We start from the raw sequence: 18,285 nt of genomic DNA on the forward strand, positions 1-18,285 counted from the left end.
AGTTTCAGACTTAAGTTGAAAAAAATAATCATTGTAAGTTATGTAATAAAATTAATATTTTCTTTTCTTTTCCTAAACACAGATAATCTCTCTGAGGATCTCTGAACGGAAAAGGCATTTTGTTTAAGATATAAGTAGACAATTAGCAGGACTTAACTCTGCCCACTGAACATCTTTAAAAATAGCTTTATATACCAGAAAATAAAATAAAAGCCGAACATTAAACACCCTTGTCTTTCCAAGCTGATAACAGGAGAAATAACTTTGTTACCTTTGTTACTAGCTACTTGGCCATCTAACATGGTTGCTTGATGCTCAGAAAGTTACAGTAAGCTGGAGTAAATCAATATTTGACTCTTGAAGGAAAATGGTATCTCAAGAGATGGAACTGAAAAGCACAAGAAAATTATATATTTCCATTGCATTTAATGAAATCTTTGGTTGAACTTCAAAACAAATACCTGTGACTGAAGAACTTCTGCTCTCTGCACAATCACTGCAACTTGGCTTTTACAAAGCATCAAAGAAAGTTAGGTCCGTAACGTTCACTGAGAGCGTGTAGTACCAACCACAGATTTTTCTTATCTGACATGAAGGCTGTAAACCAACTTTCTTTTTTTTTTATTTTATTTTTTGACATCTGAATAATAGTTTAAAAGCAGGCTAAGTCTTTATGTTCAAAGTATGGAACTCTGTATGGTACTTCTGATTTTAGACGCGTATTTTGTGTGATCTTGATAACTTCTGGAAGGGGGATGGGTGAACGTTGACTCTGATGGGGAAGGTGATGGAGATTAGCCTCGCAGACACTAAGTTAGCTGGCATAAATACCCTCCTGGGAAACCAGGATTTTTATTTGCAACCTTTCCGGAGGGTTTTGTATAGAAGATTCCTTTTTCTGTGTTAATTAACATACCTGCACTAAAAGTTGGTAGACTCTTCTCAAAATCTCAAAACATTTTCATGGACTTTACTATAACTGTTATAGTCATGGGAAGAGCAGAGCAGGGGAATGAAACAGCTGTTGTGGAATTCATCATCCTCGGTTTCCAAAGTATCCCAGAAGTACAGTTTATCCTCTTCCTGATGTTTCTAGTGACCTACATTACAACTGTGTTAGGGAACCTCCTGATCATGATGCTGGTTGTGACTGATCATCACCTTCATAATCCCATGTTCTTTTTCCTGGGGAATCTGTCATTCTTGGAGACCTGTTACACTTCCACCATCCTGCCCAGAATGCTGGCAAGTTTCCTAACAAACAAATATGTTATTTCACTTAGTGGTTGTTTTCTGCAGTACTTTTTCTTCACTGGGCTAGCAGGTGCAGAATGTTGTCTCCTGACTGTCATGTCTTATGACCGGTACATTGCGATATGCAAACCATTGCATTACACAGCCATAATGAATGGCAGGTGCTGCCTCCAGTTAGCAGGTGGATCTTGGGCAAATGGGTTGTTGGCTAGTGCCATAGTCACCTCTCTGATGCAACAGCTAACTTTCTGTGGCCCAAATGAAATTGATCATTTCTTCTGTGACTTCATGCCGGTGGTAAAGCTCTCCTGCAGTGATACCCACTGGATTGAGCTTGTAACGTTCATCTTGGCCTCCCTTTTGACACTACCTCCATTTCTCTTGACACTCATATCTTATGTGTACATCAGCAACACTGTCCTCAGGATCCCATCCTCCACAGGAAGGCATAAGGCTTTTTCTACCTGTTCTTCCCATCTCACTGTGGTGACACTTTTCTATGGGACCCTGATTGTTGTGTACTTGGTACCAAAACCAAACACACTGGGAGACCTCAGCAAAGTGTTCTCTGTCTGCTACACAGTTCTGACTCCACTGGTCAATCCCCTCATCTACAGCTTAAGAAATAACAACATAAAGAAGGCTTTGAGAACTGCTGTGAACAAATACAGGGGGGTTGATAAGGCATGAACAAGCTCTTGTCAATTATTAAGTGAAACCGAAAGATCAGCCTTATGAAAACTACTCATCGGAACCTAAGGTAGTCTTTTTCCCTGGAAAGGAGACAAAGCTTCCAACATCCTGAGAGCGTCATGTAAGCGAGTGCCCTAGCTGCTGGGCTGTTAGGGCAATTTCTTTCCTTGGACTAATTAAGGCTTAAGCATTTCTACAAAAGAACCCAACATCCTTATAGGAGAGGAATAGCATAGGTGTCTCCAGTATTTCTGTGCTTGCCAAGTGTTTGGATTTATATCGACATCCAAGCTCTCTGATTTTCAGAACTGCTTTCAAGGTGGCTCATTGTCTGGTCTAGAAGCAGGAAAAATGATCTAGAAGTGAGAGGAGAGTTATGAATACATTTAGCTCTGCCCCGGCCGACAATACGGGCCCAGATTGCAAACACAGAAGCTATAAATGTAATCTCTACTGATCAGGTAAGTACAACCTACGAGGTATGTGCCTTTTTGAACCAGCAGACCAGATGGGTTTCTGAAGAGCATCTCAACAGCACTACATGCCTGTCAGTGGGCAAATGATTTGATTCCCCTGAACTGAGATTCCAAAACACACACTGGTGTGGTTTCGTGTGCACTGCTTCCTCGACTTTTATTTCGGTTGCGACTAGAGCTAAGGAAATGTAGTTGTGTGGTAGAAGGATGAATTTCAAGTTTGTCCTTTAGTTATAACTCTGGTGTATCTTTGAGCAAACCCATTCTACTGAGTCATTAATTTCCTGGGTGGTCCAGGAACTGCCTTGCCAGTCTCAGCATAGATGAGACAATGGCCTGACCTGGGACATGGTGCTAAACCTAGACTAATTGATAGGCTCTATTCATACATTTCAATGTGCTGGTTCACATCCTGGATTGAGAATCTCTCTGTCCCAGAGACTTCTCCCGGCAATTCCTACCAAAGAACAGATGGGTTTCTACATCAGTAAAACACCTGGAAATCACAGAGGAAGGAATGGTCCCAAAGTACAGACATTTGAACATAGGATAGGAAATGTTTTGTGCACAGCTAAGATGACAAATAGCAGTGGATCATGTATGTGCTGGAGTGGTCGGAGGGCCATAGACCAGCTCGACAGAAAAATTCAGGAGAAAAACATTTTGGGGAGTCTCATCCTATCCACCTGATAGGTGCAAAGACTCTTGCAACAAAGAGTCCCATCGCCATCTGGACAGGGACCAAGCATCCTTTCTGGGAGATTTTGAGTCACCTTGTGAGCGTTACCCTTTGCAAAAACCCCAATAAATTGTTGATACTATTTAATAAACACTCTGTGACCATCTCTGCAACATAATCAGTGGAGGACGTCCTGGGTCTGGCTGGGATGGAGTTAACTTTCTTCAGCCCATACAGTGCTGTGCTTTGGATTTGTGGCTAAAACAGTGTTGATAACTGTGTATTAGATTTATGCGGCAAGGTTAGGGGCAAGGAGGTAGGTGAGGTGGCAGGAGTGGCCTCTGTGAGAAAAGGTCAGGTGCTGCCCCCGTGCTGGACACAGACAGTTCCAGCCAGCTCCAAAACAGACCCATGGCAAGGAACATCTGAGACCATCAGCCAAGCTGGCGGTGCCTCTGGGAAAACACAGGTAAGAGCAGAAAACCTCAGACAGGCAGAGGAGGAGGGGAAAAAAGAGAGTGAGAAACAACCCTGTGAGCACCGCAGTCAGAGGAAAAGGAGGGATGGGAGCAGGTATTTCCCTTCATCCCATGGAGGACCACACGCCAGAGCAGCGTGACGTCTCCTGAAGGAATTGCAGGCCATGGGAAGGACCCCACTGGAGAAGGGGAAAAGCTGAGGAGGAAGAAGTAGCAGAGAAGAACTGTTACGTACTGACCATAACTGCCCATCCTCCACGCCCCCTGCACTGCTTGGGGCAGTGGTCAGAGTAGGGTAGAGGCGTCAGGAGTAATGGAGTGAAGCTGAGCCTGGAAAAAGTTGTTTTGAAATTCAATTATTTTAATTGGCAGTAAATGAAATTAATTTTCCCCAAGTGTAGCCTGTTTTGCCCATGACAGTATTAATGTAAGTGATCTCCCTGACTTTACCTTGACCCATGAGATTTTCATTCCATTTTCTCCCCTTGTGCTGTTGAGGAGGGGGAATGAGGGAGTAACTGGGTGGGAGTTTGGCCCTTAGCCAACATGCATGCACCACAATAACATACCAACATTCTGGCTCTTACTGAACTGCACTTGCACAGCATCAAGGCTTTCTCTCTTCCCACCCCCACCCCCATGCACACACAGAGGGTAGGCTGGAGGTGGGCAATAGCTTGGGAGGGCCCATAGCCCTCCTACTGACCAAAGGGATTTTCCATGCCACATGACATCATGCTCAGCAGTAAAAGCTCAGGGAATGGAGCAGGAAGGGGAAACATTTTTGGTTACAGCATTTGTGTTCCCAAGCAACTGTTACACATGCTGATGCTCTGTTTTCCAGGCATTGACTGGACATCTGCCTGCTGCTGGGAGGCAATAAAAGAATTTTGCTTTGCTTGCACACACAGCTTGTGGTTTTCCTATTAAACTGTCCTTACCTCAATCCGTGAATCTTCTCCCCTTCCTTCCATCTTTCTCACCTTGGAGAAGGGATTGAGAGAGAGGCTGCATGGGTGTTTGTCTGTTGGCTGAGTCAACCTCCACAGAGCATTAATTGATACAGTCAGTGGAGTCTGGAGAGTAAACCAGCTCACTCAGAAGTGGACCCTCACTTGGTCAGCTGAGGTGATCTTTATCCACGGCTGAATGTATTGACTAAGGGCTCAATTCAGTCACCCACATGTACATACCTGTTGCCACCTGATACGTCCTAGGATGTCTCCTCTGGTGTCCAACTGTACCTCCAAAAGGGAACAGGTCTACCTCATACTCTTTCCATCACCACAGGCAAGAAATGGACTTTTCTAGAATACGTTCACAATGAGGTAAAGACTTTAGTTGCTAGATCTGTGCATCAGCAGAAGTCTTCAAATCTATAAAATGACATTTCAGCAAAACAAGTCAAATTTCCTAAGCCTTCATTCCTTTTGCATACAAACAGAAATGGGGTTGAGAGAGAGAGGCAAGCTAGAGAGAGATTATTTTGATTTATGTCATGTATGAGGATTTTAAAAAAAAACAAAGAAAACCCTGGAAAAAAATATCAATTTTATAGACAGAACTATATGAGCTAGTAGTTAGTTTTCCTCCTTGTATTTGTTGAGATTAGTTCTAGAGATGCAGAGATTAAACAGGAACCATCCACATGTTCCTCTTGGAAGCCATATTCACCAGGACCCTGAAGGCACAGTGGTGCTCTAATTTTCCTCATCAGTGCCATCTGGGATCTCCACCTGTGCATCCTTCTGTCCATAGGTCTACCAGCTCCAAATAAGCTCAGGCCTGGACTTCTCCCTGCCACACACACACACTTGCCTGAGCTGTGTCATAGGTAAGCCTATGCTCAGCCCTGTCCCCTGCTGCTCCTGACTTGTTTCAAGGCCTCCTGAAAGGAGGAAGCTACATGACAGCAACCATGCAATCACCTTACTATACGTAATAATATCCCCTGAGATACCTCTATGATTAGAAAACTTCTCCAACAAAGTTTCTACATAAAGATTCATTGCATTCCAAATATGTGCTTTTTAGAAAGTTTCTAAAAATTCAGTTCAGTAGTTATAATCAAAGAGTATCAGATCGTGAGCAAGTTTGGATTAATCTTTCCAGCCCTGCTTTTGAGACTAAAAGTTACTTACATGGTAGAATCCATTTATTTTGATACAAATCCTTAATTAAGGAATCACATAGTTTTTTCTATCCACTGTGGGAAAAATTTATAGGAGCTAGTGACATGCTAGTGGCAAAGCCATTAATGGCAAAGCCATTAATGTTAATGAAAGCACACTTGGTTAAGAGGTTTTCTGAAAGGCAGCTCCCACTTTACATAGTAGAAAGGTTCGTTGCCTTTCTGGACAACAAGACAATTTCCTTGCAATTCTGTCATAGAACCTTGGTTCATTTTCCACCAAAAATGGAGAATTGTGTCTTGTGCAGCACAGATGCTTCTGGTGGCGTCACTGTGCTTCCAAAGTTATTACATTTACTACTGTATCTCTTAGTTAACAAAGGAAGCAGGTTCTCAGCTCTTGGTTGCTTGGTAGCACCATCTTGCTGTGGCTTGTCTATTCCTGAATTTCCTCAGGAACAAAGATTTCAGATGAGCACTTCTTGCTTAACTCCATCAAAGTCTTACTTGTTTGGGAACATGTGTGTCTTCATGTGAATATTAAGTGTATTCTGAGAAACAATACTGACTGTACTTTACACTCCTAACCCTCATTTAACATAGAAAGGAATTTAGGCAACGTTTTCCATGAAGTTTCACTTGTTCACTCTCTTTTGTTTGGTTACGATTGTAATAAATAACAAATAAATGAATGCATAAATAAATAGTGGATATAAGTTTCTAATATTTCCAGTGTGCTGTAGTACACAGGAAAATTGTCTCTTAGAAGTGGCTCAGAGATGAGATGCATATAGGTCCTGCACTTCGGACATATCCATGCCATGGCTAACAAGGAGGAGAGATTATTTTCCCTGAAATGGAAGCGCATGCCTAAGGGGTTTTGCAGAACTGTCCTTGGGCTGAGACTGCTAAGGACCTTGCTGGTCTAGGAGATGGGTTTGACTCTCTGCAGATGGCCTCACATTGACTGGAGAAGTTCCGCAAGTGAGCTGAAGGGCAAGACCAGATCTGAAAATGACCTTGGCAAATTGGAGCAAAACAGTCTTATTTGTTCTCCATGAACACTGTGAGGAAGAGATAAGAGACGATCTCAAATGGCAGCCAGCAGGACTGACGTTAGAACAACCTTTCTGAGAAGAGGGATAGTGAATCACTGGCACAGACTGATGAGGACTCTTCTGCTCTTCCAGGCACTGCAGTTTTTCATTGTATCATTCAGCTTCCTAACAGGATCCCCCTGGATGTGGTATAGCCTGCCTGGAAAATAGTGGCCTGCATGGAAGCTCTGAAATCTCTCTCTAACCAAATGCTTAATGCAAGCTGCAAAGGGAAAGCGATGCCTTTTCTTCAAAGTGGTGCTGCCTTCTTCCCAGTTTTAAGCATGAACTACCAGGTGGAGAAGAACCTGCAGAAGCATCTGTAAGGTTTCCCTATAAAAGGAAGGTGAAAGAACCAGAAAAGAAACATTACAGTAATGTCATGTGAGAGCAGACTTCTAAGAAAGTTTGGCAAGTTTTCCTTCTGTCCTAAGGGGAAAGTGATGACTGCCAAGGATACAGTGTAAGGCACTGGGTAGTAGAAAGCACTTCTTGTGTCCCTAGTTATCCATTCTGTTACATCTCAAGTAACAGAACAACATCTCTGTTCTAATTGCAACACTAGAAATTGCAGGAGACAACTGAGGGACGCTTTCCCACTCTACTCCGTGCCCCAATGTAAATTGCAAACTGCTTATCTGTTCCATGAGTTTATGCAAAAAGGAGTCAAAACTAGGAAAATCCCTTAGTGTTCTGAACAGATTCTGCCTTTATTGGTAAGCAACAAAGGGACTGGTATAATTCAAGGAACCAAGTCATTTTAATGTGATGAGAAAAGCCAGGTAGAGATGTTTGTGCAAGCCAAGGCTTAGTGTTGGAAATTGCCCAAAATCTCAAAGGAAATGTGTAGAAGAAATCAAAGTTGCTGCCTTATCACAGATGATCTTATCAGAGATTTGAGCACATCTGCATGTCATTTCTTCCTTCAGTTGTCACAAAGATGCATTTCTGAACTTTTTTTTTCATTTCATTCTCACAGGGGATCTTCCTGAAAAACACTCCTTTTGTTGACAGAGGCTTTCTCCAAAAAGCATAAGCAGGATCAAAAAGCAGAAAGAATTTGTGAAGAAGGCTTGGCAAAAAAAAAAAAAATAATAATCCTGAATAACAACAACAAAAACCCATTCCACCAGGTGGGACTCCAGGAAAAATGGATGAGGGTTGAGACAATGTTCTGGTACTTGTCAGATGTTCCCCTTAGACACAGTTTCTGTAGTAACATTGGAAGGCTATTAACACAAGGCCGATGGTGTATGTTGGTGCAAAGAATTACTCCAGAATTAGGAGTCTTTTACTCTATTTCTTTAGGTTTCAGTGAACCTGCTTTTGTTTTACTTTGGGAATGTGGTGGCATATCTGAATGTCACAGCTCGGGGTTTTCTCTCCCCCACACTTCTGTATTTGAACCCAGTTAGTAGGATAGACCTAATTCATCTTTTGAACTGCCTTTTGCTACAGAGGAAGGCATAGAGCTTGTGTGCAAAGGACAGGGAACAACCTCCTCCTGCGCTCATACAAGCTCATCCAGGTGTTTACTTTGGGTCAGCCACCACTATGTCCAGATAAGTGTATGCCCCTCCCAAAAAAAAGATGCAGTCAAGTGTTAACCAAGTCCTCAAGCCAGACACAAAACTGCTATCCCAGTATCTGAAGGCTGTAAGGGGGCAAGGCAGGTATGCAATATGCTTGCTGTCATTACTGTATCATGTTTAACTGCAGAAGAGCATAGTCACATGGACATTGATCTTAAAAGATCTCTTCCAACCTGTATTTGTGAAGGGTCTGGAGAACAAGCCTTCTGAGGAGCGGCTGAGGGAACTGGGGTTGTTTAGCCTGGAGAAAAAGAGGCTGAAGGGAGACCTTACCGCTCTCTACAACTACCTGAAAGGAGGTTGTAGCGAGGTGAGTGTCGGTCTCTTTTCCCAAGTAACAAGTGATAGGACAAGAGGAAACGGCCTCAAGTTGTGCCAGGGGAGGTTTAGAGTGGATATTAGGAAAAATCTCTTCACCGAAAGGGTTGTCAAGCACTGGAAGAGGCTGCTCAGGGAAGTGGCTGAGTCACCATCCTTGGAGGTATTTAAAAGACATGTAGATGTGGTGCCTAGGGACATGGTTTAGTGGTGAACTTGGCAGTGTTAGTTTTACAGTTGGACTTGATGACCTTAAGGCTCTTTTCCAACCTAAATGATCCTATGATTCTATTTTTTAACACTGAACTATTGATTTTGGAGCTTAGTTTAAAAGATGAAAGTGATTATATTTTCAGAATGTAGTTTCCATTTCTACTTGTTTGTGGAGCTGCTAAAATTTTTACTTTTGCTAGGCATTGTTTATGCTAGAAAACTTAATTGTAAGGCTTTCAGAGGATGGAAAACATGGAATTTCTTGGTCATAATAGTGTCTGTAGGCACTACAAGCCTTTCAGCTGTGCTCATTGACAAAATTTCATAAGAGAGGATGAGAACTAAAAAACAAAAAAATCAGCCCCTGCCTCACCCCTCAAACCCACCCTCCCCAACCAGATGAGAGTAATATTGCATGTTGTGGCACTTTTATGGCCCTCCAGGGAACAGGCTACCCATCTGTGCAGAAGACATCTCCACCTGTTTTCTGCTGAAAAGAAGAGAAGGAAAGAAAGGGCAGACTGGGTGGAATACAAAGCTGGGAGGGAAAAAAAGAAGATACTGAGGATCCAGGTACTGCAAGCACTTTAAAGCATTAGAAGAATATCGTTGCTCTCATCCAGAGGAGCTGAGGTTTGAAGACCTTCAAGTCTGAGTAGCATTGTTGCCTCAAAAAAAAGAATAGGTGACTGCTGTCTTCATGCTTGCTTGCTCGCTGCTATGAGAGAGAAGTTGTCAATTAAAAAAAATTTAAAAAAGAAACATATATCAGTGTGCACCAATCTGCAACAATCCGCATGCAGCAGTCTGCATGCATTGATCATCCCTCCTTTGAACTTAGGAAACCTCATACTAATTTGCTTGGATTGTGTTTGAATGCAAAATTCTCTTAACAAAGTGGCTTGATACAGTTATATCCAGAATTTATGTACGATGAGAGCTCCATGCAGCCTTTTCATTTACTACACCTATTTTAGTGCATTCAATATCATAGCTCTAATAATGTTTTTAAAAGCTTACTATGACTTCAGGGGGATACCCTACTCAGGACAGGAGATTCACTGGGGAGTGCTGGTGGAAGGAATCTGAAGCAGGAGCAAAGTACCTCAAGTAGTAATTAGTGAAAGGTCCATGACGACAGCTGAGGTGAGATCAGGGGAGGAGTAAACGCAAGATTTCATGTAACGCCCAATTCTGATGTAACTACCACTTCTGAATGGATGCCCAAAGTTCAGTTCCTCTCATGCCAAAGCAGAGGGAGCTGTTGGAGGTGACTGTGTCTGGAGGGTGGGGACCCAGAGGACACCTCACCCCAAGCTGCACGGGCCATCGCAGACAGGGTCTAGGGCCCAGCCCAGGGACTGCAAGCGGCAGCTGCAGTGGCTCCTGCCGGGGTTCCCCAGAGCAGCTGGGCCCCTCCAGGCACATTCACGTGTGCACCCCAGGCATGACTACACTTCAGGCTGGCCACACAGATCAGTGTGGATAGAAACACTCTGCAAATGCTGATGGCACGAGCAGCCTCACGCAGTTCACCTCTGGCTGATCAGGAGGAGCGTCTGTCAGTGTGGCATACATACGTGTGTAAACATATACACATATACATGTACAATACAGATCTCCCAGTCACTGTCCTAGACACTCAGAGAACTCATTCTCAAAATTATTACAGAGATGGAGTTTCATGAGAAGACAAGACATGGCCAGTCAATTGCACCAGCGAGCCTCCTGTTTATACATGACCAGCTCCTTTTATCCCCTTATCTGCCTTTTCCCACACACGTTTCTCTTCGGGCCACCTTGGTCCTTCCCTTTCCCCACCTTTAACTGCTTGCTTTAAATATCCCATAGTATCTTTTGTACAATCCCAAAATGCCGCTTCTGGCATCGCATAATAAGTCCCTTCAGCCTGCAGGCAGTAAAGTTCCTCAGCCTGCAAGGGGCCAAAATCAAAGACAAAGTCATGTGAGATGAAGTACAGGTCAGAGCTGGCTTCTCATCTTAGTTGTGTTGCTGTTGAAAGACAGTGTCTTCTGCTTCTCGGACAAAGCTCAAAGCCAAGCACAGAGACATAGTGGAAGGACCCTTCTCTCTCCTCCATGTATCCCCAATCCTAACAGTGAACGTTGCATGGAAACCTGGGAGGCCACCTGACTGCGCTCTCACATTTTAGAGGGAATGAGAGCCAAACACGTCTGTCCTAATTTTCCGGCTCCTGTGATTTCCTTCAATGAAGGTATCACTGCAGCTTTGCAGCTCTGAAGTTTGAATTCAGTGTTTCGGCAAGAGGCTTGCTGTGGCAACGACTGGATGCACGCCCTCTGCCCGAGTAGGGGAGCCAGACCCCTTGCAGTCCCTGGAAAGGCAGAGGCCTGGACAATTTAGGAGTGTGAAGAAACAGGTAGTGTTTCAATGGTTAAAGGCACTGTGCTGCAGCCAGAAGAGTGTAAAAAGGTATGTGAAAAGCCAGGAAGGGTACTTGCCTAAGGGCAGCAGAACCCGGGGTCCCATTTGGAGCTCTGTCTTCTCAGTCTCTCACCTCCACCCTCTGCCAAAGCTACTCACTGTTCTGCCACTCACAGGCAATAGGAGTGAGACTTTCCCTTCTGGTCACAACCAGGGGAGGAAGTCTCTGCCTCTGCTGTGTATCAGCTGCATTCCCTCACCACTTTAAAGGTGTCCTGTCCTCAGTCAGTGCTTCTAATGACCACTTGCCTTTCAATTCATTTGCAGCAGTGGAAGGATGTGCCTGGATCCACCCTGCTGAAATTCAGTCTTTTAAAAGCCATCTACCTCTGCTACGCTCTACTCCACCCATGGCAAGGGACAGACAACGTGTCTTCATTTTCGTGAAAGTTAACCTCCAGTTCATGCTCAGGTTATGGTCCTCTGAGCACTCACAAAGCATGGGTGCATGCTCAGTCTCTGCTCTACAGCAAATCAGCCAGGTACCTCCAAGCTGAGATTTCCCTGTGAGTCTCAGAGCAGTCAGTTCCAGGGATGCCTCCAGGTAGTTGGTGTGAATGGGACAGCTCAGGTTTGTGTCCCTCTGCTTTTCGCAGTCTCCTGTGAGTGTCTGAGTGGGTCTTGAGGCCTCAATCACCTCCCATATGCCTCCTGACGCATTGCAAGAGAGGCAGTACACGTTCTCAGTGCTCACCTTTAAAATCATTGCTCTGGTAAGCTGCAACACAAGCATGTCCACTCTGACCTTTCCGATATTTTCAACAGAAAAATAGACGGGTGCACAGAACAATAATTCTATAATGGAACGACCATGCAGGGCCTGGACATGCCCCAGCCCACGTGCTCAGTAGTGTGGTTGCACAGGCCCATTCAAGAGGTCACAAGCCTTGCAGCGTGTCTTCTCGCTTGGGAAGTCACAGTCTCTTACGTTACAGCTGTTTGAGTTGCCAGCCAAGAGAGGAGTTGCTGAGAACATCAGCACTTTGCTGGAAACGTCAGAATACTGAAGAGGGCTGTGGGTTTGCCCAAGTGCATATTATCATTCAGTGCTGCAGCTTGGTGTTGTCTGAAATGCCTCTTCAGCTTGGGTCTGTGCTCCTCCGATAACACAGTCTCACACATCACAGAAAGCAAAGCGGTTTGCAGTTTTCTGTTTTATCTCTCGGTGGGACAGAAATTGTGTGGTTAAAAAGCTTCCAGGAAGCAGATTAACCCAGGTTCAATGTTGTGCTGACAGGCTCTAGAAGAACGAAAAGGTGAAAGGTGAAAGCTAGCAAGCAGGAGAAGCAGGCATTTTCTAAGAAGTCTGGAAAAATCATGGAGCAAGTCCTCTTGTAAGGCACATGAGAGCATATGAAGGAGAGGAAGGGGGTTGGAATAGTCAGCACGCATTTACCAAGGGTAAACCAGGCCTGACCAACATGATCGCCTTCTCTAAATATGGCATTATGGATGGGGGGGAGCAGTGAGTGTCATTTACCTTGACTTTAGCAAGGCTTTTCACATTGTCTCCCAGGATATTCTCCTATCTGCATTAGGATATTATGATCTGAGTGAGTGGACAATGGGATGGGTAAAAACAGGTTGGATGATCAGGTCCCCACCTGAGCTCCAGCTCCAGCTGTGTCTCAGCCATGCCTGCGCCTGGCCATGTAATGTGATGATCTGGACCTGGGCCCATGGACTGACTTACCAGCTTGACCTCAGACTTTCCTCATCACTATGGACTTGTCTGATCATCTGGACCCTCACCTTACCCTGACTGTTATCCCCAGGCTTTCCTTGTTCTCATCACATGAATACTAAGGGACCGGGGCCTTTTTGGCAAAGCCACTGCTTCTGCCTGCCTTGTTATCTCTCTTGGCTACTCACTCCCTTTCACTCAGGAAGCTGCCCCTTCTTGTGGCTCCCAAATACATGGAGGTTTTCAAGACCTGACTGAATAAAGCACAGAGCAATTTTGACCTCATAGATGACCCTGCTTAGAGCATCAGGTTGGACTAAATGACCTCCTGAGGTCCCTGCTCACCTGCATGAGTCTATCATGCAGTGTAATGAGTAAGCTCTGATGGAAAACCAGCATATTTTTCACTAGTGATAAGAACATTAGAATCATAGAATCATAGAACCATAGAATCATTGAGGTTGGAAAAGACCTCTAAGATCATCGAGTCCAACCGTCAACCCAACACCACCATGCCCACTAAACCATGTCCCTAAGTGCCTCATCTACACGTCTTTTAAATACCTCCAGGGATGGGGACTCAACCACTTCCCTGGGCAGCCTGTTCCAATGTTTCACCACTCTTTCAGCAAAGAAATTTTTCCGCACGTCCAATCTAAACCTCCCCTGGCGCAGCTTGAGGCCACTTCCTCTCGTCCTATCACTAGTTACTTGGGAGAAAAGACCGACCCCCACCTCGCTACAACCTCCTTTCAGGGAGTTGCAGAGAGCGATGAGGTCTCCCCTGAGCCTCCTTTTCTCCAGGCTAAACAACCCCAGTTCCCTCAGCCGCTCCTCATCAGACTTGTTCTCCAGACCCCTCACCAGCCTCGTTGCCCTTCTCTGGACACGCTCCAGCACCTCAATGTCCTTCTTGTAGTGAGGGGCCCAAAACTGAACACAGTATTCGAGGTGCGGCCTCACTAGTGCCGAGTACAGGGGCACGATCACTTCCCTACTCCTGCTGGCCACACTCTTTCTGATACAGGCCAGGATGCCATTGGCCTTCTTGGCCACCTGGGCACACTGACGGCTCACGTTCAGCCAGCTGTCAACCAGCACCCCCAGGTCCTTTTCTGCCCCGCAGCTTTCCAGCCACTCTTCCCCAGGCCTGTAGCGCTACATGGGGTTGTTGTGGCCGAAGTGCAGGACCCGTCACTTGGCCTTGTTGAATCTCATACAGTTGGCCTCGGCCCATCGATCCAGCCTGTCCAGGTCCCTCTGCAGAGCCTTCCTACCCTCGAGCAGGTCAACACTCCCGCCCAACTTGGTGTCATCTGCAAACTTACTGAGGGTGCACTCAATCCCCTCATCCAGATCATCGATAAAGATTTTGAACAAGACCGGCCCCCAAAACTGAGCCCTGGGGAACACCGCTCATGACCGGCCGCCAACTGGATGTAACTCCATTCACCACAACTCTCTGGGCCCGGCCGTCCAGCCAGTTTTTGACCCAGCGAAGAGTACACCTGTCTAAGCCGTGAGCCGCCAGCTTCTCTAGGAGAATGCTGTGGGAGACGGTGTCAAAGGCCTTACTGAAGTCCAGGTAGACCACATCCACAGCCTTTCCCTCATCCACTAGGCAGGTCACCTGCTCATAGAAGGAGATCACGTTGGTCAAGCAGGACCTGCCTCTCATGAACCCGTGCTGGCTGGGCCTGATCCCCTGGTTGTCCCGCTCATGCCTTGTGAGCGCCCTCAAGATGAACCGCTCCATAATCTTCCCCGGCACCGAGGTCAGGCTGACAGGCCTGTCATTGTCACATTGTCACATTGGCAAGCCTCCAGTCGCCCGGGACCTCCCCCGTTCAGCAGGACTGCTGATAAATGATGGAGAGCGGCTTGGCAAGCTCCTCCGCCAGCTCCCTCAGCACTCTCGGGTGGATCCCATCTGGCCCCATAGACTTGTGAGCGTCCAGGTGGTGTAGCAGGTCGTTAACTGCTTCCTCTTGGATTACCGGGGGTTTATCCTTCTCGCCGTCCCTGTCTTCCAGCTCGGGGGGCCGAGTACCCTGAGGATAACTGGTCTGCCTGTTAAAGACTGAGGCAAAGAAGGCATTGAGTACCTCAGCCTTTTCCTCATCCTCAGTGACAATGTTCCCCCCCGCATCCAATAAGGGATGGAGATTCTCCTTGGCTCTCTTCTTGTCATTAATATATTTGTAAAAACTTTTTTTGTTGTCTTTAACGACAGCAGCCAGATTGCGTTCTAGCTGGGCTTTTACCTTTGTCATTTCTTCTCTGCACGACCTAACGAGATCCCTGTACTCTTCTTGAGTCGCCTGCCCCTTCTTCCACAAGCGGTAAACTCTCCTTTTTTTCCTGAGTCCCAGCAAGAGCTCCCCGTTCAGCCAGGCCGGTCGTCTTCCCCGCCCGTTCTTCTTACGGCATACGGGGACAGACTGCTCCTGCGCCTTTAAGACTTCCTTCTTGAAGAACGTCCAGCCTTCCTGGACCCCTTTGCCCTTCAGGACTGTCTCCCAAGGGACTCCCTCAACCAGCGTCCTGAACAGGCCAAAGTCCGCCCTCCAGAAGTCCATGGTTGCGGTACACTCAAAAGTGCACCCCAGGCACAACTGCACGTACACACCAGGGACATGGATCAAGGCGGATGGAAACACTCTGCACACACACCAGCACCCACACCTAGGCACAGAGGTCCCCCAATAACACTAAGATGCTCAGCCTTAGACACTCAGTCGACCCAGTAGCCGCCCTGGATCCCGGGTCTCCCAGTTGCTGTCATCTCTGCAGGCAAGCCCGTGAGGCCCCCAGCCCCACTCCAGCTGCTGGGACACAGACCCACTTGCACACAGAAACACATCCACAGACACATATGTGTGATGTATCCCCCCGGAACCAGCCTTAGACACACAGCGTACACAGTAGCTGGCCCTTGGATCCTCCCATCTCCACGTGCCTCATGCACACAGCCACACACACACAAACAGGTCTCTCAGGTGATGTCCAGACCTCATGGTCTCTGCAGAGTTTAGCTTGTTCTTGCTGGTTCCTCCAGTAGCCAGCTTTTGAACTCTGGAGTATGTCTGGTACCCAGCCAAAACTTACGGCCACTTCAATACCTGGTTTACAAGTCTCTTACCCTACTCAGGCAGGCTGGCTGGCCTCTCCAGTTCCTGGCACACCAGCCACATGGGGCCCAGGGACAAATGATCCCCGCTCTGGTTGCTGGCACTCAGACAAAACTTCAATCTTTAACCAACCTTTAACCAATCTTTCACCTCTGAGCAGTCAGGTTTTTCTGTAGGGTTTCAATCACTAAAGCACGTCATGCTGCAGCCAGGAGAGGGTAAAAAGGCGCTGGCAAAGCAAACAGCTTCCTGTGAAAGAAGGAAATGCCCAGCTGACAAGGTTAGGCTTTATCTTAAAGATAAGGCAGGGAATTCTATTCTCATTCTAAGTTGGGTCTGGAGGAGTTTTCAGGTTTTGCAGTTTGTCACCAGGAAATGAGGTTGTCAACTCATGTTGTCAAATGAGGCTGTCTTTCTTGGAAGGAGCCACGGATTGTAGGAAAAGCGACACAAGTCCAAAATTAAGGGAAAGGAGTCTTTTCCACCCTCTGCAGGTTGATCCAGCCCTTCCATGTCTTTTGTATCCTTTCAACCTTCTTTTGGTTGTTGTGATTGCATCAGTATATTTGTCCCCTTGTGCCCTGTAGGAATGATCATGCTTCAGGTTTCACACTGAATAGGCCATACTCTACCTGGAGACCTGTAACAAGTGGAGTACCATAGGGGTCTACACTGAGGAGATGTTGAGGGAACTGGACTTGTTCACACAGAAGAGGAGGGCGTGGGGGGACCTAACAGCAGCTTTCCTATGCCTACAAGGAACCATCAGGAAGATGGAACCAGGCTCTTCACAGCAGCAAATGGTGGGACATGAGGGCATGACAAAAGTCCACTGAAAGTTACTGAACAGAAAGGAGAGAGGAATTAATTTTGCCCATTCTAGACAAGTGGTCTAAGCTGCCTTTGGTATCACGGGGGAGATACAGACATTTCTGGTATCCTGTTGGCAGTTCTATGGCATGAATCCCTGCATGCTAAGCAGACTATCTTTCAGATGAAAAATGCCTTGAACGTGCTTACTTTTCTTTATTACTCAAAAAGTATATTGGGGCAATAATGTTTCCTGGGAATTTAGGGGCTTTTCAGATGTCCCAGACTATTCCATTTTGTCTCCAGCTGCTCCTGTGTTGTATCACCCAAACCATGACAATGACTCTGATACCCTAAAACACTTCTATTTAAGCCATTTTTGACACTCAGAAGGGTGATTCCATTGAGATGTTCTGGTATGTTCAGCTTGGCTTGCAGCTCCTACTGTACAGGAGCTGAACCTTGTGGAGCCCCTAAGCCATATCTACTAGCCCTGTTCATGTTGTAGTCCAGAGCATCTAAAGTAGCACAAGATGCCAGTAAAAAAGAGTTCTTCACCAGGAAGTCAGAATGCCTTTCCTGTCCCCCCTTCCCTCAACAAATTTAAGGAAAAGACACCAGGTCTCTCAATCATGAAGGTGCCAGACACAAGTATGGTTATGACAGCAACAGCTTTCTTCTCCTGTTCCAAACTCCACTGATCAGGAGCAGGGTTGTATGACAGATGTACTGAACAGTCACCATCACATGAGTTGCTTCACCTGATATTCTCTTCCCCTCCCAAGTTCTTCCCCTTTACCACTAGCTACCCTTCTATCCTGGTTTCAGCTGGCATAGAGTTAATTTTCTTCCTAGTAGCTGGTACAGTGCTGTGGTTTAGATTTAGTATGAGAATAATGTTGATAACACACCGATGTTTCAGTAGTTGCTAAGTAGTGCTTACACTAGTCAAGGACTTTTCAGCTTCTCATGCCCTGCCAGCAAGAAGCTGGGAGGGAGCACAGCCCCAGGACAGCTGACCCAAACTGGCCAAAGGGCTATTCTATACCATATGATGTCATGCTCAGTATATAAACTGGGGGGAGTTAGCCGGGGGACAGGGACTGCTGCTCGGGAACTGGCTGGGCATCGGTCGGCGGGTGGTGAGCAGTTGTGGATCACTTATTTTGTATATTCTTTTATCATTATTATTATTATTATTATTATTATTATTATTATTATTATTATTATTATATTTATATTATTTTTCCCTTCCTTTTCTG

General features: G+C 45.9%; 2 protein-coding genes across 2 annotated transcripts in view; both read left to right on the forward strand.

The window, feature by feature from the left end:
• Positions 1–18,285, forward strand: part of LOC143169235 (von Willebrand factor A domain-containing protein 5A-like) — a 121,193-nt gene that overhangs the window by 59,381 nt on the left and 43,527 nt on the right.
• On the forward strand, positions 991–1,944 carry LOC143169189 (olfactory receptor 6N1-like). Its single transcript, XM_076356465.1, has one exon. The coding sequence runs from the start codon at positions 991–993 to the stop codon at positions 1,942–1,944; it is 954 nt and encodes a 317-aa protein (XP_076212580.1).

The sequence above is a fragment of the Aptenodytes patagonicus genome, chromosome 20 (genome assembly GCF_965638725.1).
Source record: "Aptenodytes patagonicus chromosome 20, bAptPat1.pri.cur, whole genome shotgun sequence".
Lineage (NCBI taxonomy): Eukaryota > Metazoa > Chordata > Aves > Sphenisciformes > Spheniscidae > Aptenodytes > Aptenodytes patagonicus.